The sequence below is a fragment of the Emydura macquarii genome, unplaced genomic scaffold (genome assembly GCF_026122565.2).
Source record: "Emydura macquarii macquarii isolate MOO-44397 ecotype Brisbane River unplaced genomic scaffold, CSIRO-AGI_Emac_v2 contig_1253, whole genome shotgun sequence".
NCBI classification, from domain to species: domain Eukaryota; kingdom Metazoa; phylum Chordata; order Testudines; family Chelidae; genus Emydura; species Emydura macquarii.
In genome coordinates this window covers 99,305,469-99,325,742 of record NW_027131390.1, presented here as the reverse complement: position 1 = coordinate 99,325,742, position 20,274 = coordinate 99,305,469, and the positions used below count along the sequence as shown (strand labels likewise).

At 39.8% G+C, this 20,274-nt stretch overlaps 2 protein-coding genes across 13 annotated transcripts in view; one reads left to right on the top strand and one right to left on the bottom strand.

Annotated features, from left to right (window-relative positions):
- Positions 1 to 13: 13 nt before the first annotated feature.
- On the top strand, positions 14 to 19,988 carry CEP70 (centrosomal protein 70). Of its 11 annotated transcripts, XR_010919901.1 has the most exons (19): positions 14 to 146; positions 1,023 to 1,099; positions 3,205 to 3,312; positions 3,665 to 3,764; positions 3,922 to 4,045; positions 4,177 to 4,357; positions 4,797 to 4,966; positions 6,180 to 6,239; positions 7,129 to 7,228; positions 7,560 to 7,663; positions 8,287 to 8,361; positions 9,718 to 9,820; positions 12,965 to 13,135; positions 14,141 to 14,284; positions 14,810 to 14,978; positions 17,381 to 17,495; positions 17,617 to 17,730; positions 18,379 to 18,458; positions 19,799 to 19,849. XR_010919901.1 is itself a non-coding variant. In XM_067549585.1 (18 exons), exons 2-18 carry the CDS (start codon positions 1,091 to 1,093, stop codon positions 19,858 to 19,860), a joined length of 1,860 nt encoding a protein of 619 aa, XP_067405686.1. In that variant the 5' UTR covers positions 14 to 146; positions 1,023 to 1,090; the 3' UTR covers positions 19,861 to 19,988. The 11 variants fall into 11 exon arrangements, 9 of the variants coding, with proteins under 9 accessions (XP_067405686.1, XP_067405685.1, XP_067405684.1 ...); XM_067549585.1 differs by lacking the exon at positions 17,617 to 17,730 and having other exon boundaries at positions 7,575 to 7,663; positions 19,799 to 19,988; XM_067549584.1 differs by lacking the exon at positions 17,617 to 17,730 and having other exon boundaries at positions 19,799 to 19,988.
- Positions 19,926 to 20,274, bottom strand: part of ESYT3 (extended synaptotagmin 3) — a 61,591-nt gene continuing 61,242 nt past the window's right edge. The window contains exon 22 of one of the 2 annotated variants that reach the window (XM_067549574.1): positions 19,926 to 20,067. In XM_067549574.1, coding sequence (XP_067405675.1) covers positions 20,053 to 20,067 — 15 coding nt within the window. In that variant the 3' untranslated portion in view covers positions 19,926 to 20,052. The remainder of the gene's footprint in view (positions 20,068 to 20,274) is intronic. The other variant, XM_067549573.1, reaches the window with a different exon arrangement.

Below are 20,274 nucleotides of genomic sequence, written 5' to 3'. Positions count from 1 at the left end.
CCCGCCCCGCCCACTCGCCGTCGGGCAGGGCCAATCGCCGCCGGCACCGCCTGCCTCGCCCCGCGTCACTGCCGGCTGGACCCTCCCCCCACTCTCCGGAGAGGAGCGCGGGGCGCGGTGCCGGCGGTGACAGAGCCGTGGGCCAGGTGGGTAGCGGTGCGGCGGGGATGTGTGAGGGGGGAGCTGTGGCCGCGCAGGGAGGGAGACCCCCACCCCGCCCTTCGCCCGTCTGTCCGGGCACAGCCCGCCCTGCCCTGCCAGTGGATGGGGTTTTCCATCCTCGCTGGGCCTTGCGCAGCGCCGCCTGCCTCCTCCTGGCTGTGACTAGTTCCCGTCCCTGGGGTACGTTTCCCGGCATTGTCCGTCGTTCGCGATGTTGTAGCCGGGCTCGCCCCAGTGCCCGAGTGAGAAAGTGGCTGAGGGGGGCCCGCTCCTGGCTCTTGTCCCGGGAGAAGGTGACCCAGTGAAGGCGGTACCTCACCCGCCTCCTCTCGCTGGCATCATCTCTTGTACAGCGCCAGGCGCTGGCCGAGAGGGCTGGCGAGTAGGTGCTAGGCCAGGGAGGCAGCGTGGCTGAGCTTGAGCGCACAGCCTAGTAGTTCCGCAGTTTTTATTTGGCAGGAATTGGGATTTGTAGCCATCGAGTTAGCCTGGTAATACTGAAGGTGTGAAGAAGCAGGCATTTAACCACCTGTCCTTGGCCAAAACTCCCCTCCACTGTTGTGTGCCAGCTGTCTGGTTTGCAGCTGCACTCTGCTGTAGAGGCTGCTGATATATGTGCATTGGTCTGTAAGTATCCTGTCCTGGATTACACATAGCAGTACTCTGTCTCCAGTTTGTTAGATGCTTTGGTATCTTTTGTGATGCAAAATTACTGTGTCTGGGGCCAAACATCTTCTGTTTAATGGCCATAAATGCCATTGTTTGGCAGTGAGAGGATTGCACAAATTATGTATCGCAGGGGATGACTGAGTGTTAATTTTCTGATTTTAATTGTTTTCTTCCATCTGATACTTGGACAGCTACAAAGCAGAGATCAGTTTGATATTTTAACAATCTGGCAGTGAAAACCACAACACAGGAGTAATTTATGACTGAGGTACAGTATTAATTAATCTAAACTGTATATTGCACTGTAGACCATATTTATTAAAGATTACCTGTTGGATGCTACTTTTGTGTTAAAATTTTTGGAATTAGCAAATTGGCAGGCTCTAGTGGACAGTACTGTCAAGGATGGTAGGCCCTCAGTTCGACCTGCAGTACCTTGATCAAAAAATATCCCTAGCCTTTCCCCCTAAACAAAAAGTTAATGTACATTGCAAACACAGCACTTGATGAACCAAAAGACTAATAATTTTCCGATATGAACTGCTGTATATTCATCCATCTCCATGTGGCATGGTAATTCATTAAAACCTTTTGGGACTGACTTTCAAGATGATTGAACACTCAGAGCTGCCATTCACTTCAATTCTGAAATCAGGCTCTATAAATACAGCTACTATGTTATTTTGTTGCATTTTCCAGCTATGAAATGAAAATGTAGGCAATTAATCATCATAGGAAGGAAGAGAAAAAGCAATGAGTTTATAGAAATGCCCCTGGCCCATGCTATTCTTGTAGGGTTGCTCAGAATGCTGTACTTATTTTTAAATTGAAAGAACCACACTCAAATCTGTTTTAAATGGATGATTCTGGCAAGGATTTTCAAGAATAGAGTCCAGATCCTCAAAGATATTTAGGCACCTAACTTCCATTGAAATAGATAGCTAAAAACCTTTGAGGATATGAACTTCCATTGAAATCAATGGAGCCTAAACAAATACCTTTGAGGATCTGGGCCTAGGTGCCTAAAGTTAGATTCCTAAAGCCATATTGATTTGCCTAAATAAGTGGCCTAATTTTCAGAAGTGCTGAGCAACCAGCATCACCCATCGACTTCAGGTTTTAAAGTGTGTGGCCTTTTATTAATGGTTCTCTGCAAACTGAATTAAGAAAAATACGCCTGCTTCAAAATTATAATTCTTAGAACGCATTGTGAGAAGTTTATAGAAACATTTGGCCTTAACCTACAGTTCATTTTGATGTCAATAGGCATTTTGCCCTAAATTTTCATAAGTGGGTAGTGATTTGGGGTACCTCAGTTTTCACTGATTTTCTGAGGTAGGGTACTCAGCTCTTTCTGACAATCAGGCTCCTTCTAAGGTGTCACCCCAAAACTGAGGTGCCTCAAATCACTAACCACTCTTGAAAATTTAGGCCTTTGCATTAGGAAAGACTGGAGGATTGGGCCACTTGATGTATATACACTTGCAACATTTGTGTGAGGTAGGGTGAATATAATTCATGTTTTACACATGCAGAAAGTGAGATATTTAACCTAGTATTTTCACAACATTTCCTAAATGGGAAAAAGGTCATTGTGTATCAGTGGTAGAACTGTTGTTATACCTTTGGAGCTCTTCTGCCTAGTTCTGTGTTTGGTTCATGCAGTGCTTCATGTGTATCATACAAAGCCCGTTGTTTTTGGTTTTTATTTTATTTTAGATTTCCCATGAATTTATTAGTGCTTATAACAAAAATTTAACAATGGGTGAAAATTGGTGCAAAAAATTAATATCACAGCTTGCTAGGTAAATATTGGGGGACAGGAGGGCAGGAAAAAAAGCAACTAATAGAGAAAAGTTGTCCCAAAAGTGAAAGAGGTGAAGGAGCCTTCTGGCTCACGCTGCCTCTTCCACCTCTTCTGCTTCTGAGCCCATTATAGAAGGAGAGGTGTTGGCTCAGTTACCTGGGCTGCCCAGGTTACCGAGCCACCATTTCTTTCCAGAGGGGAAGCTGGGTCTGGGGAGTTCCGGCACTATTATTTTTTAGGACTGGGGCGCTGATCTTTACTCACGCACATACACGTATACTGCACCATTGCCTTTGACAGACAACCTCACATTTACACTTAGACTGGTTTATTATTAACATAAACACATCTACCTAATACAATGTATTCTGTTTTTCTTAACATAATCACTATTTTCATGTACTTGAGTGGTCCAAAATTCAGGTGAAAATCCATTTTAAAAACCCACATAATAGCTTTTGTAAAACCCAGGAAATTTTCAGTAAAAACCGAAAACAAAGGGCCTTGACCATATAGCAAGGATTAGAGGACATTCAGCATATATCTTCTATTTTGTTTGCGTTCAGGTCCCACAAAATCGGGCAATGTCAGGTAATGCCCCAGCAGGCTCTATGCTGGGGACTCCAACACAAAAGTCCACTGAATCATGGAGCTGGAATGTGATAGGGTGTCAGGTAAGTCCTTTTTAAAAAAACAGATTAAGTGAGCAAAGCTTTTTACCTCTTTGAAATGTGGACATACATTGTTTGGGGAGTTAGCATGCAGTATTTAGTATGCAGTTTGGTGCATTTTTCTTTGCTTCTTGCAGATCATCTCTGAAGGTGAACTGAAAGCCTTTTAAACTGAAAGGTCTTAGGTTCTGAGTTCCTTTTGTAACTGTGGCATGTTATTGTATTTTCTTGGTTGGCATTAGAAGCAGCATTCCATTGTGCACACAACTAGAGGGAATAATAGAATTATTGAACACTATTAGATGGCTCTTAGAATTCAAAGTCTTACCTCTTCTTCCTCTTCTCCCATCTGTAGGAGGAGCAAGCAGAATGGGAAAACGTAAACAAATTATTGGTGCGACATGGCTTAAAACCTGTGTGTCTTGCTAAACCAAGAAACAGCAGAAATCTATCAGGTAATGAAGTACTGTTCTCTAACAACTTTTATTATTTAAAAATATTAAACTTAATTTCATAAATCATCTTTTGATTTTAACCTTCCACTTCCACGTTTGTGGTGGTGCGAGTTGCTGCTCCTTTTATCACTATCTTGTCTATCTTAAATGTCTACAGATGTGATTATTTTAGACAAGCACTCTTCACTGGGGATAAGACTTGCATTGAAAACACTGGTGGAAGACACTGAACGACAACAGAAAATAATGCATGGGCTTATAGAGGCTAATCGCCAGCTTAGGTGAGACTTGCTGTCAATGAAAAGGCACACTTCCTTAAAAATTACCAAATGATTAGTTAAATGATTCTTTTTCTGAGTATTGGAGGTTAATTAATGAAGGTAGGTCTCCATTTTTCCACCCCCTAAATTAGAGATGAGATACGTCAGGCGCGAGGTTGGGCATCTCGACAGGAACAACGAGCCAAAGAGTTGGAAAATATTGTGGAGAACATCAAATCCAAAATTTGTCAGCTGGAAGATGAGTGTATAGCTAAAGTTTGTCAGCAACAGAATCAAGTGAAAGAACTTCAGAAAGATCAGCAAGCTTCACAGGTGCTTCTAACAGTAACTGTTTGGGGACTCAAACCACAAATGCTTTTGACTTGTTTAAAGGGCTTTTGAAATATTTTCAGTGATCAGAATAACAGATGTGAGAGTGTCATAGAGTTTAAGGCCAGAAGGGACTACCAGATCATCTACTGTATATCACAGGCCACCAGCACCCATGCACAAAACCCAACAGTCACTATAATTTGTTATACTGTTTGTATTCATGATTTTAAACCCTTACACAGGTTTTTGGAGAGTAGGATTGTAATAAAGGATAAAATTATCCCCTTTCCCCCACTTCTCCACCTCTTCACTATAGGTAGAAAGCAAGAACTTAGCTTCTGTGAAATCATTGTAATTTATTTGGTCCTCCACAGCTTTGTCTCGTCTTACACATAATGTGCCATAATCCTTTTAGAATTTTCCTATCACCTATTTGCAGACAAAGTACCATCAGCAAAAGGAAAAGTTGCATGAACAGGAAGAGACTATTGCACGTTTGCAGAAGGAGCTCCACAAGGTTGGGATGGAAGAGCAGCAGCGAGTTGCCACACAGAACAAAATGTTCTGCCAATTTTGCAAGCGAGCCCCAAAGTCTCTCTTGGATCAACAGTAAGCAACTTTCTACCACCACATCATAAGTGAGAGCCTCATAATATTCTATGTAAAATGAAGAAACAGTTTTAAAATAACTATTCATTATATTATTGGGTGGGAAGGGGAATGAATGTCTTAGAAGTGCCAATTAGAAATTACGAGTCCTTTTTACATATCTTTATATAATTTTTTATGTATAAAGTTGGGTAAGTAATTTCATAGAGAAGAACAAGAATTACAATTACAACCCTTGTAGGCTTGGTAGAAGCAAAAGGAAGAAAGTGACACACTTTCCATAATGAATAGAATCCTAGATGGAGACATGTTTAAAATACAACACTGTATAAATAGATCCCATTCTGGATTTCTGAAAATTGGGATTTAAGCTTAAAAAATTAGTGCCCTGTTTAGAAAGTAGCCTTTGAAGTTTATCCATAAGCATCGGAGGAAGTTTGTGGAGGCTGCTCCATATTCCAAGCGTGGTATAGGGAATTCCATCCCTCTGTCCCCACAAATAGTAGCATCTGTATATTGCTGATAAGTTATTAGGTCACACAGATTGATACCTTCACAGAGGCTTATATGAATGCCATAGGAATTCAACTGGCAAGCTTAGTACTCTCTAACTTTCTTGTGAAAGTTGGATGAGCAGTGGTGAGGCAATTCCTCAGGTTGATTATTTATTTGGTGGGAGAATTGTTCCATGATTGTGTCTTGGTTTTTCTTTTGGTGGATAAGGCAGCCTGCCTTTCCCAGTGCATGTCTAGTTTATTTTTAAACCAGTGTCCATAGGCTAGCTGGCACTTGTGTGATCAGAATACCCCTTATTAGGGTACTCTAGTCCTTGCACTTGAGGAACTTCATCAGGCTGTTAACCCTGGTGGGGATCTATTTGCAATCTGATATGTATGTGAAGTGCTCATTATTGCCACAGATTTGGCTTTTAACCCTGCATAGTGAGTCAATCTTCTTTTGAATGGCTCTGCCAGTTTCAGCTTAGAAGAGGGCTAGCACCTCTGGTTTGCATAGCTTAGAAAGTTCTGGCTATTTTATGCTGCGTTCATTGAACTGATACATGGGAGAAATGGCACAGATAAGAACTTTGAGATATAAGTAATTGCATCAGGTGGTTTTGGCCACAATACTTTTATTATACTTAATAATTACATAGAGTAATTGCTTGTGGAATATTTTTTAAGTTTAAAATACATCTCTTTCCTCCTTTCAGGTTTCTTAGTCTAATTGATTATTATGAATCTCAGATTAATCAAATGAAAAAGGAGCTGAGGTAGGACTAATCCTTAAGTTAGTAACACTGTGGAATTCGATGTATAAAGTTACATTACATACTTCTCCTATTGAAATCAATAGGAATTTTGTCCTGGACTTCAATGGGAAGGCTATAAGGGTCTCATCACCCTTAACTACTGCTGAAATGAATAGGAGTTGAGGGAGCTCAGTACCTCTTGGGAGGCACTGAGCACCTTTCAGGATTTGCCCCAATTGAAAATTAAAGTGGTTAAATGATACATACTGTGTGTTCCAAACATCACTAGCATGTCAGAAGCAGCAAGGGAACTATAATGGCCTTGAAGTTTAGACATTATTCCCTGATTCTGATTAGCATCCAAAGTGGAGGAAGAGTGAAAGGTACTCCACCTTTTCAGGTGCTGGATCATGGGGAGTCTGTCAACCAACTTCGTTTATGGCCTAAACTGCACAGCCCAAAGATTGCTACAGCTTTTATATCTGGCTGCCCACAATCAGGAGGCCATTCTGCAGTCAGGAAGTGCAGAGCCATATACATGCTGCTTTTTCCCCTGGCTATTTTGCCCTTCTGCTAGGGTCCAGGAGATAGAACTACTATGCCAGGAAAATTCCAGCTGGTAGTGCAAAGCATCCAGCATGTAACTGACCCAATAATCTGAGGTGATCATCTTGGAAATTGAACAGTGTAATCTCCTTCCATTGGGCTTGCCTCTGGTTGGACCAGGGCATTTGATTCTGTAAATAAAAGGCAGCCTGAGAGAAACAGAGTGTGGTCTGGGATGGAATACTGTTCTGTTTTTCATTTAAAGTCATGCTAAATGATGTGACTTCTGTTGGTTAAACAGTTTTTTCATGTGTATTGAATTTCAGTAAGATGGAGTTTATTTTCCCCCTTCTCCACCCAAAAGCAGATATAAAAAAGATACAGATCATGTCCAAGAAGAAGGAAAAAGCAAAGAAGAATTCTTAAATCTAGATGCCACACCTAACTATAGAGCACTGCTTACGGTATGGAACTGCTGGTTATTATGCAGATCTAAAAACAATGATTACCCCTGGAAAAAAAATCTAATGATATATGTATTTGTTTTTATTCCTCTACTCCGACTCTTGTCATCTGGGATTGTGTGCTCTTCGGGAGTAGGTTCATTGTTGTCTTGTATGTTTATTCACATATCATCTAGCACAATGAGTTCTCAATCTTGATTAGGGTCTCTAGGTCTATCATAATGTATTAAAATATCTTGATTTTTACAATTTTATAGATGTAAAAGTGCACAAACCGATTAGATAGTTGCTTTGATTATGTATTGATTGAAAAAATAAAGAGAGATAATAGTTTGTTATGTTGCAGTCTTTCCAGAATCAGCTCATTGAGACAAAAGCCAGGAATGAACAACTTCTGTGTGAAAATACAGATCTCAAGAAAGATCTGGAAACAAGGTGAGAGGTGGAAACTTGTCTTTAGTAAAGACATTTCAACAGACTTTACAGCTTTACAAGAAAAGAAACAAACACCATCATGATGTGCCAGAAATTGCATAAATGCATGAAGAAATCTGCTGTTAGATAATTCTATGCATAGTTTTTAAGATACTGCATCAGTAATTTGCTTTAAACTGTAAAGAGGACCATCAGATTGCATTGAGGGTCCTGTCTGACAATTCTCCCTGGTGTGTATTTGCCCAGCATTTATTGATTAGAGGTCATTCAGTCAGCCATTCACACGTGTGGGAGCATGAGATCCCTTTGATGAGCCAACTGCCAGAAATAGCTTGTAAGAATGGGATCTCTACACTAACAGCATTGTTACTACTCAGGCCTAGTCTACACTAGAAGAGATTTGCTGGTGTAGCTCTACCAGCAAATCTTTACTGTATACACAGTTTATACCAACAAAAATCCAAAAACCCGTCTACATAGTTTTTTGTGGATATAGAAATACTGAAAAACATATCATACTCCCAGCGGCAATGCTATGCTAGCAAAAGTTTCCAGTGTAGCCATGACTTACAGTTAGACATTGATAAAGTATGATGTATAATACAGTATTTTCTTTCCAACAGACCAACTGCACAGGAATTAAAATTTTACAAGCAGCAGGTGAAGAAATTGGAAAAAATGCTAAAGAAAAATATCAAGCAAGTATATTTAATTCTTCAACATAGTGTAAACTTTCATTACTATCTCTGGTCATTGAAAAGTGGAGGTGTTCTACTGTGTACAGTTATATACCGGTTCATGAACATCTTCCATGTTGTCATTCTTGAGTCCATGGTTTATGACTAAGGTAAGGATTTTGTCAGTTATTTTTAGTAAAAATCCAGGAGATATCACAGGCAATGAACAAAAATTCATGGAAGCTCTGGGATTTCCCTGCTGCTCGCTGCCAGGTCCCCTCTTTCAGCTCGCCCACAGGGGCAGCAGCTCATTTAAAAGTGTTTTAAAAGTGTTAGAAACCTAGCATAGCTGGAGGAGCTATTTAGCATGGTTTGACCAGATGTCTCTAAAAGCAGTCGTGTTTTCATGTATGAGTGTGCATGTGCGCGCCTAGTTATACAGAACTTGGAAGAGAAATAGTTTATATACACACAACTTCCGGTTATTGATGTCTATAGATATTCAGTGCTTTCTCGATTTTAATTAAATAATTTAATAAATACATTTTAGTAAGCACATCTTAAGGAGGGATTGTTTGCCTCACACGGTGAGGTAAGGAAGGCACTCTAATACCATGGCAAAGAGTGCTATAAAAATGTTCAAATATCTGTAAATTTTGTGGTCCCTACTTAAGTAAAATTCTCATTAATTTCAACTCATTGACCACTGTAAGAACTGCAAGAATTTTTCTATTTAAGGTGGGGACAGTGTGAGAAGAGCAGGTGTGCATGTGAGTTTAGGAAGGGATGACTGTGGAGATGTAGACTGGAATAGAATTGTGTAGTACTTTGAAGGTTAAGAGCAGAAACTTCACAGGCTAGATTGATACTCAAGCTGAGTAGCATCTTACTCTTCAAATAGTTTGTCAGTGGGACTTATTTGTGTAGTCAGATACTGCTCAACATGACGACGGTAACACAGGCTGGCCCTTGTTGATCAATGCATAACAGTTTAAATTTGGGGGTTGCTAAGACAGTTTTAGCCTTGGTTACCCTTATGTTGTTGTATAATACTGCACAGACTGACTTTGTAGCACCTAATTACAATGGAGGAATAGTTTGTTTAATGAGTTCAGTGTCCGCTTTCAACTCTGAACTTCCATATGTTTAGCATTTAGGACACAACTTTTAATTTTAAAACTGTTTAAGATGTGATTTCAATAATACATGCACTTCTTTCATTTACATTGTATCAGGCAGGCTGTGAAAATATAATAAGACAGCTAAAATCTCCATCTTTTTTAGTAAGTGCCAGTGTATTTTTCCCCTACTGAGTTTGAAACTAAATGCTGCTATTGAGAGCCCTCAGATGAAATGCTGTATTTGTTTTGCATGTAGATCATATGGGATTATTAGGGGAGAAAAGATAAAAGAAAACAAGGAATCTGAGAGTATCACAGGAGAAGATCAGCTACAAACAGGTTGCAGGCGATACTTACAGGTATAGATACACGTTTCAAATGGATTGTTTTAAATTATAGCTAACCATTTTATAATGAAACATAAAAGACTAATCTCATAACTGTTTAAAACTTAAGCGTGTGGTGTTGTGAATCACAGTTTTCATACGTAGTTTCATGCCTCATAGTGTCTAATAGTCTGCTTTTTGCACTAAAGATAAGGCTATTCAGCATGAACCTATTTTAGTGTAAGTTACCACATCATATAGCAAGGAGGCAGAGAATGGATTGACAAAGCACAGAATAACTGTCCCTGAAACGCTTTCCAGGACAGACAGAAGGCCTGCTCAAGACCCTTTGCAATACTTACATTCCATGTTAAGGGCTTATGAGGTGTGGAGGGACTGAAGTCATTCCTTTGTACTGTGAGAAACTTCTCCCTACAAAAAATGTAGCGGGTTAACTAAATGTGAACTCTTGGGTAACAGTATAATAGGGGACGAGTGTTACTGTGAAATGCAAGGTGAGGTATGTTTACATTTTTGTATTTATTATTTGTATTATGGTAGTGCATTGGAGCCCCAGTTATGGACCAGGCACCCCATTATGCTAGGCACTGTACAAACAGAACAAATGTATGGTTCCTGCCCCAAAGAACTTACAATCTAAATAAGCATTCTGACTTTTTTCCTCTCCACATCCTGACAAGGAAGTGCCAGCACAGTTCTCCTTTTACAGGTTTAGCTTTCTGTTGTTTTGTTTGCTACTTGGCACGAAGAGGAGACAAAAAGAACCATATTAAGCAGTTTTTCAGATTTTCAAACCCTTTATAAGTGAAGTTCCATTGGAAACATGAAAATCGCTCTGACAGGAAATTGTTAAAGGTCCAAGATGGTACCACCATCTATGGCTCCTGTAACTTCCAGAGAAGTACACTTCATACCATCTAAATAACCACTTATTCTGTGGCTCAGTCAAATGCTGCAAATATTTCTGAATAACTCAGACATTACCAATCAGTATTTATCAACTGTAAAAAAGAAGAATTACCAGATACACAGGTGAACATGGTATGTTGGGGAAGAGCCAACATGGCTTTTTGTAAAGGGAAATCATGCCTCACCAATCTATTAGAATTCTTTGAGGGGGTCAGTGAGCATTTAGACAGGGGTGATCCAGTTGATATAGTGTACTTGGACTTTCAGCCCTGGTCTACACTTATCTGGAGATTCAGCGGCAATCTACGGGAGTTACGCAAGCTACACAGAGTAGCTTGCGTGACTGCTGTGTTTCCCTTCTGCGCACCATCTTCACTGCACTGTGCCGACGCAAACTGCGTTCCTGTCGACACAGCACTGCGCCACTTGAGGTGGTTTACTAATGTCGACTTCCTGATCAATTGAATGGGTCTACATTGACCGCTCAATCGATCCAGAAGGATCGATGCCGCAGTCAGTATAGACATACCCTCAGAAAGCCTTTGATAAGGTTCCACACCAAAGACTCTTAAGCAAAGTAAGCAGTCATGGGATAAGAGGGAAGGTTTTCTCATGGATCAATAACTGGTTAAAAGACAGGAAATAAAGGGTAGGAGTAAGTGGTCTGTTTTCACAGAGGAGAGACGTAAATTGCAGGGTCCCCTAAGGATCTGTATTGGGACTACTTCTGTTCAACATATTCATAAAGGATCTGGTGTAAACTGAGGTGACGAAGCTTGCAGACAATACAAAATTGCTCAAGATAATTAAGTCCAAAGCTGATTGCAGAAAGTTACAAAGGGATTTCACAAAGCTGGGTGACTGGGCAACAAAATGACCATCCATCTCATAAAAGATATATTAAAATGGGAAAAAGTACAGAGAAAGGCAATATAAATGGTTGGGGTATGGAACAACTTCCATATGAGAGAGTAAAAAGACTGGAACTGCTCATTTTAGAAAAGAGACTAAGGGAGGATATGATAGAGGTCTTTAAAAATCGTGAATGGTATGGAGAAAGTGAATAAGGAAATGTTATTTACCTCTTCACATAATACAAGAGTCAGGGGTCACCCTGTGAAATTAATAGTCAGCAAGTTTAAAACAAACAAAAGGAAGTACATTTTCACACAACCCACAGTCAACCTAGGAACTTTTGACAGAGAATGTGAAGGCCAAAAGTATAACTGGCTTCAAAAAACAATTAGATACATTAATGGAGGATAGGTTCCATCACTGGCTATTAGCCATGATGATCAGGGATGCAACCCCATGCTCTGTGTCCCTAAACCTCTGACTGCCAAAAGCTGAGTTTGGACAATGGGATGGATCACTTGATAATGGGCCTGTTCTGTTCATTCCTTCTGAGGCATCTGGCACCAGCCACTGTTAAAAGACAAGATACTGGGCTAGACAGACCATTGGTCTGACTTAGTATGGCCATTCTTATGTAGTTTTGCTTTGGGCAGTGGTGATACATTCCACCTGATCGTGCCTAAGGCAATCGGTAATGCTCTAGGATGGGGCTAATGTATTTGCTATTAGTCGACAAGAGTGCATTACTGCTCCTTTTTTTTTTTTTTCCTTCCCCCAGCCTGCTTGGCACTCATTACTCCATAAACCTCCCTATTCTATAGCAGTTACCTAACTTTGCCCCCTAATCCATTTGTGTGGATTAGTGAGGTTCTTCTATTCATTTGAACAAATATAAAATGCTACATGCAAGAGCCATGAAAACAGTTTCCAAAGGAAACTAGTGCTTTTTAATAGAAATGTGTGTAAAAAGTCTGGCTAAAATTTGCACATTTCGTTCGTTGAATTGAGATCTGTGTAGCAGCAGATGTTGAGATGTGTTGTAGTGCATACCAAACTTCTGTGACTGACACTCTGTTCCTTTGTGAACACCTTTTTAAGGACCTGCAAAATAACGTTTTGAAGCTTGTCTCGTAAGATTTTTATCTAGTCCTCCCTTGTGAAGTGTGCACACTCTTTTTTACTGTTAGTGAAAATTTTCACTAAGTGGCTTGTAAATGGTGATGCGACTGACTAGATCTTTGTCTTTGAATCAGTTACATAGATGAATGTTGAAGTATACAGATACACATTCACACTGTAGTAACTATTGAAACTATGATATAATTTCTTAGGCTAAATAACAGAGCATTGTATAATTATTTGAGCAATAAAAACATTTCTTTGGTGTTAAAGGTGCTGTCCAGCATTGATTCTGTTATTAGTAGTCCAAGAGCTCCTCTGGTAATATATAAGCGGAGTAAAGGGCCAATCCAAAATTACATTAAAGAGAACGGACAAGAATGTGGTTTTGAGCACCTTCCTCCTACAATAGAAATGTGGGCAGACCAGCTAATGTCCCTAAAGGTAATAAATTATTGTACTTAGCTTTGCATTCTGTAACTGGTGACCATCCCTTTCTTTCTATGTCCATATGTAGTTTCCAAAGCTATTATGCTTAATTTTATTTTTAAAAGTTCTTATGCTATTCCCCATTCACTTCATTCATGTATCCTTTTAAAATGTAGTATCGTCAATACAGCTGGGAAAATTTTTAGTTGAAAAATGGAAATTTGGTGACACTAAACCAATTTGCAAATTCATGTATTTTGTCAGATTCTTCATTTAGAAGCCCCTCCCCCCCCCAAAAAAATTTAAAATAAAAATACTTTGTTTCATTTCAAAACAATGTTTCAATTTTTCAGTTTGTAACAATGGTGTTTAAAAATTTCCTGTAATTTTATTTTTTTAAATCAATTGCATAAAAATGGTCAAAATTGAAACAAAGTTCTTCATTTGATCTGAAACTAATTTTTTTTTTAAACTTTTGAAATGAATTGAAAAAATCAATTATTCACCCAGGTCTAATCCTGGCGAGGTCCTATGGTATGGAAAAGGATTATATATATTCTTCCACTCAAATATTGTTTCATACAGCACATTTGGATTATTCTTTAAATAGCTTGAGTCCTTGGAAAAAATTCATAGGATTTATATTCTGTGTAGTTTATATCCTAGCATTCTATTATTCCTTCTTGCCAGACAATTGGCTTTTTGGTGTAAATAAAGATGAGTTAAGTTTTAACCAAATCCCACTGTAACACATGGCTAGGATCTGTTAACAAAACTATACCAACTACACCTGAATCACACATGCATACAAGAGTGATGTTTTATTTGAGCCTGAGAATAAACAAAGAGCTTCTGCTTACTGGTTTCATGGAAACTAAAACTACAGTCTGCAACACACTGAATCATGTGTCTTGCACTAAGTCAGTCTGCCTGTTTTATAAAATGATTAATTGCCTGCTATTCTACTTTATTAAGAGTTGTGCCTTCTTTAACAGTTGAATTATTTTTCTATTATTAAAGGATTTGTATAGATCCCTGAGAAAGCTATCAGTGGAGTTGGTGCCCTGGCACACTGTAGACACACAAAACAGTGAATGCATTCGAGTTGAAGACCTTCAGTTCATAGTAGATACAATGTTGGAAGAAGTAGAAAATAAGGAAAAGGTAAGTTTTCAGAAGTTTAATGTTTTCCATATTAAAAGCTACTCTGAAATTCTTGTCTGTATTCCTTGTATAATGATTAGAGTTTTGCATTTGAAAACCTATACAAGGTTTTGGAGCAAGATGTGTGAAAATAAATATGGCAAAAACTATTGATATAGTTTAAGCCCAGGTGTAACTATTTAAATCAAAGAAGTTGGACCAGGGATGGATTTGGCTTAACCTGTGTAATCATAATTTCAGCCCTTATTTTATTTTGTCTATTTCTAAATCAGCAAAGAGAATTCTTAAATATACTCCCCAACCCCTTAAAAGTGAGGCTACTCTCATTTCAAAAGAACATTGTTGGACATTTCTGGCTAAGAACTTTTAAAGTATGTCTTTAGTCTGAATAAATTAGTTCCTAATGTTCCTTTAATAAGAGAAGTCTGTTTTTCTTCAGAGCCTAGTTTAAATATGTTCCATGGCTTAAAGGGTATTGCTAAGCAATAAGTTTCTCTAACAAGTTATTTATTGTGCTTGCCACAGAACAGCCAGATGCCTTCCTTACAAACATTGTATGCAATTGTGTCTCACTTCCAAAAGTTGTTTGATGTGAGTTCTCTGAATGGAGTTTATCCACGAATGAATGAAGTTTACACAAAACTTGGAGAAATGACCAATGCTATGAGAAACCTCCACGATCTCTTAGAACTAGGTAAAGACTTACTGCCTTTCATTTAGTCAGTAATGTTAGTCTTAGTCATACAGACAAGTAACTAAAAGTTGGTTGAGAAGTTGATCTCAACATAGAGAAGAGGATGCACAAGTTATGTTGTGAAATGAGTAGTCAGGCAGAAGGGTTTGTGACTAGAAAAATAAAAGCATGGCAGGGTCGCCACCCTTTAGTTTGAAGAGAAGAAACCTATTTGTCATAAATCGAAAAGATTGATGCTACGCCCCAACTTTAAACAATCTCTTGGAGGAAACCCTTGGGTGTGCCAGACCCCCGAGGAGTCTAATTCTTCCTTCAGGGTAAGCACCACAGCCTCCTAGATGGTCTCTCACTATGAGCTCTGCCCAGCGAATCCAATTGAAATAGGCTCCCACTAGCAATTTGTACATTCTTCAGAGACTAATGCACCTCTGCACATATTTGCAGTAAGACACAAGCAGCTTTTTCAATACAATAGGATTTATTAATCAGCTGGAACACAGGATTGAAAGTCCTTCAGTTAGCACAAAAATTAAAGCATAGTCCATTCTGGTCAAGCCAGAGCAAACCACCAGCTAAATTGTAGCAGATTACATCTTGGGCATGGTCTACACTTACCTTCAAATTCGGCAGCAGTCAAGGGGAGTTACGCAAGCTACTCTGTGTAGCTTGCAAACTCCCCGTCAACTTCATAACTTCTATGCGGTGTCTTCACTGTACTGCACCACTTGAGGGGGTGGTTTTAACGCGTCAACTTCCGGATCGATTGAGCTGGTCTTCATCGACCGCTCATTTGATCCGGATGGATGGATCTGACGGTGACGAATTTGCTGCTGTCAGTGAAGATGTACCCTTAGGCTCTCTCTCTCTGACCTCTTTAGTGAGCCCCATGAGAGAGCAACCAGCCTCTTTCAGAATCAGAAGTTTGTACTTATCTTTTGCTGGTCACATCCCCGTCCTTTTGTTTTCAAGCTGGGGTCTCTCCTCAGTTTCTCTGCTGAGTGTTTCAGGTCATGAGTCATTGGAACTTACATTGTTTCTCTGGACCCCATGTTGATCTGGGTTGGTTTCAACCACTTCCCTAATGGCTCTTCATTGCACCCAGACAAGGAGGTGAGACGCATACCTGTGGAGGAGCAGTGTTAACCCTCACTGGATAGCAATGTGAAGTATAGAAGGAAGCTGTGGCACACCTAGGATTTGCAAAAACTATTCCAGAAAATTCCTACTTTGTCACACCATCATCTGGCTATGATTGTTGTTTGGCCTGAAGCATTCTGTGACTGGGAAGAGGTGGTGATTAAATAATGAAGGAAAGCAAAGGGAGGAAACTTCTGTTTTTTTCAAGATATTTAATTAAAAACACTAACATATCACCTGTATCTATTGACCCGCTTATTATTTTACTTGTATGTTATACTCCTTTATCTCAGCCTTTGTTAGTCCCTACTGAAGGGCATAGAGTCTAAAAAGACAATTTTTGTCTGCATTTGGAAATCATCTAGCATGTTTTGAGTGGTACCACAACTTAACTAACTAGATCTGTCCTCTTAAGAACAGCCATCCTCATGCTGTTGTAGACATCCTTGTGACTTTTTGCTTTAGGGTGAACATGCCCAATTTTCAGGGTTTTTTTTCCTGGGGTTTGCTTATTTACCATTTTTTCTCCCTTGTACTATTTTTAAAAAAAATTAGAATATCAAAAACATCCCTACGACTCAAGAGAACCTACTCAGTTACTCGCAGAAGGGAATAACTACCTTGCTTACTGGTTTTTGTGTGATTATGGACTAGCTGTTGCAAGACTCTGTTCCAATATACTTTCCATTTGCCTTATCAGTATGGACTCGCTGTTTAGCTGCTCCAGGGATGCATATGTAAATCAGAGTAAAATAGTAATCAGCCATTATATTGGGGAATGAAGGCCAGCTGTGTAGCCTGGTTTTTAAAGGCAAAAGGGATGGTTGGGTTCATTCCCTCTAGAAACTCTGAGTAGCTTCGAAGGTTGCATTCTTTCATAATATATACAGAGGGAGGAAGGACCTTGGGTGACTGAAGGAGTTAATGTTATAGTGAGTGACTGGATAGAGCTTTTTTCTGTAGGTTCCATGCTGCAGGTTAGAAAGCTTAATAGTACTGCACACTTTCTTCTTCTTTAGTCCCATGTGATCTCAACTGAATTTAAAACCCTTGTTTGGGCCCTTGAGATTCCTTCCTCCCATAGTCTCAGCTAGTAAAGTGAAGAGTTACAACTTCTGCAGCTGCTATATCCTGTGAATACAGAGACCTGCTGTATGTAGAAAGAGGTGTGAAAAGGTTGAAGCAGAGATACTAGAATTGCTTTGTGCACATAATACTTCCATGTTGTTGCTGTTTTTGGAAACTGACATGTTTGTTCTTTCCAGATCATTCAACCCCACCTGCTGTCCTAGTGAACACTGTTGGAAAGCTATGTAACATAATTAATGAAAATGTGACTGGACAGGTAGAGCAGCTGCTGGGGACTCAAGACATCCAAAGGTATTTGGGCTTTTATAACAGGTGTCATGAAGTTTGAGTTATGAGAACCTGTTAGCATTTCTTTTTAACTTTCCATGTCATCATTTAAAACCCTTACATGTACTGTGTTTTGATGGTACAGGAATGACTGAATGCTCAGAATAAATGGACTGGAGAACACACCCTAAAAATTAAGACCCAAGTCAGAAGTTTGTCTTGAGAACAAAAGTCAGTTTAAACCAATATCCTATTAAAGGTGTGAATTTTACAAGGGCAACCAAACAAATATTGCATGTGTGCGATATGAAGAATATTGGGAAACTGGCTGATGAGTTGACTAGGCCTTGAGAGCTCTGCAAATACTTAACATTTTCTGGTTTCTAATGTTTTCTCTTGTGAAAAATGTGCACAGCATTAGGACTTGTTTATCAGTTGAGCCCCTACTGAACAAGAGCATTACACCAGGCGATGCATTATGCTGTCCTCTTTACTCCCAGAACATTCAGTGCAAATGAAAGGCAACAAAATTAACTGAATGAAATCCTTTCACTCAGTGTACAAGCAGCCTGTGAAACTCACTGGCTCAAGGTATAATTGGAGAAAGGAGCTTAAATAGGGCATTTATATAGATAACAAGAACAGCCAGAGTTAATAGGATCCCCCCTACTGCAAGACTTCTTGCACCTTCCTCTGAAATGGCTGGTACTAGCCCCTGTCAGACAACAGTGGATTATACATAGGTTCACTGCTCCAATCCACTCCTGTAAAAATAAAGAACAAAGCCCCATCACTTCTAGAAACCTGCCTTGGTTATGGCAAAACAGATTGAATAAGTTTGCACAGTTCCTTTGCATTCTGTAAGTCATTTGTGCAGAACCATAAACTTACAATTAATTCTTTTCAGTATTATCAACAAACTAGAAGAACATGAAGACTTCTTTCCAGTATTTCAAGCACTTATTCAAGATTTGCTTCATGTTTTAGGTAAGTCAGTCACTTTTACAAAATGGTTTCAGCCTTTCAGCATGCCTGAATTTCCTCAATCCAAAGTGACCTTCAGTGGACACACCCATCATGTTTCTAGGCCTTACTTCCAAACAGTCAAGGAATAAGGCCAGTGACTGGACTGTTGCCTCCCCATTGCTAGTAGCAGCTGCAGTTACTGTGAGGCCTTGTTGCCTGTTAGAGCACAGGGATGGGGAATCAGGGGAGCCTCAGAGCAGGTGATATAAAGCAAGTTGATCCTGGATCTTAAGTATGAGGTTTTCAGTGAAGACGTGTGTGCACAGTAACAGTTAACAGGGGCTGTTATTTCCCTTAACCTCCCTAAAGTTTAGTGGCTTTCATCCCAGGTTAGCTGGTCCATGTGGAGCTGAAGGCTAAAACCCAGGGGCTAGTAACCCACCCATGCTGCAATGAGGACAGACTAAGCTACTCTCTCCCCCACAAAACTTATTAGGAAAGAATCAGAGCACTTTCACTTAACGCCTCAAAGAGCCAGGGGATAAAGCCCTAGAAGTCTTAGTGACATAGGTAAGAAAGTGCAGTACTGCTGAGAACAGTCCGAGCATGGCTGCTCACATCCAGGCTACAAGATGTACCCATAGCCAGAGGGGTGTGGCCCTTCCCACCTCATTCTATACTTTACCAGCAGTTCAACAAGTAGGGTGAGTTGTGCAGAGGAGTTCTGCTTGGCAGTTACCAAGGTTGAACATATGTGGGACTGTCCCCTCACTTCTGGTTAATATTTACATAACTAGCAGAAAACTATAAGGACTTATAGCTTAGATGTAAGATGCAGATAGCTACATGTTGAGTTTCTACTTGAAAGGGGCACAGCCAGTTTGAAAAAACCTTTTTGATCTGAGAAGTTTGCACCTATTATGAGCGTTAATCTTAAAAGAAAAGTTTAGTAGTTTACACACAGCGCTCTATGTGCACAGTAGGAGTTGGTTTGTTTTGTTGAGGGTACACAATCTTTCCCAGGCCCTGCAGCAGGATATTTACTAGTAACTGCAATAGCACTGCTGAAACCAACAGGCACCAAACAGCAGATGGATGCATGGAAAAAGGGTGCCTGACCATGACTTGTTGCTCAACTTCAAGAGTAAAGGGGATGATCTACAGCAGCTGCCTAAAGACCTGGTTTATAAATTAGCATCAGAAGACCTTCAGCCAGCCCCTATCACCAGAGAAAACTTAGTTTAGATGAGTGCCATGATCAGTGTGCTGTTATACAAATACTGAAGCTACAACTGCAACGAGAGAACATATCACTGTTCTATATACACCTGTGTCACCCCTCTGCTTTAACTTGGTTTCAGAAATCAGTAATCTGGATGACATTGTACCTGCTGTGCACAGTCTGAAAGTGCAAGCTCAATGAAGATTCAGTGTGTAAAATTCAGCTGCAAGTAGATCTAATGAATGTTAATATATTTACAGCCACCTCTGTTTGACCTGGATGTACAGTTTTACAATGTTTTGACAAATAAAAGTTAATATCTTTTTACAGCTGCACTCTTCATTCCTTTCATTAGTCCATGACCAGGTGAGGGAAGAGATTATGGTCCTGAAATCAGCAATAACTGGTCTGAAAAAGAGAAGGAACAGCCAAGACTTAGCTTTAGTCCACCTTTCACCATACTGGCTGGATTTGGTAAACTCAGCCTTTGGCATCTGCTGTAAACTCACCTTCTGGCTGTAGTGGCTTTTTGCACAGATGTTTAAAGCACAAAACTTCTACTCAAATACAACTAACCCCTTAGTCATTTCACTCAAATCACTGCAGAAATACTAT

Excerpts from the sequence above, each read along its gene's own strand:
- CEP70 (XM_067549579.1), top strand. Across the intron at positions 13,136-14,140 it reads ACCAGCTAATGTCCCTAAAG|GATTTGTATAGATCCCTGAG; the intron begins GTAATAAATTAT and ends CTATTATTAAAG. Across the intron at positions 17,496-18,378 it reads GGGACTCAAGACATCCAAAG|TATTATCAACAAACTAGAAG; the intron begins GTATTTGGGCTT and ends AATTCTTTTCAG.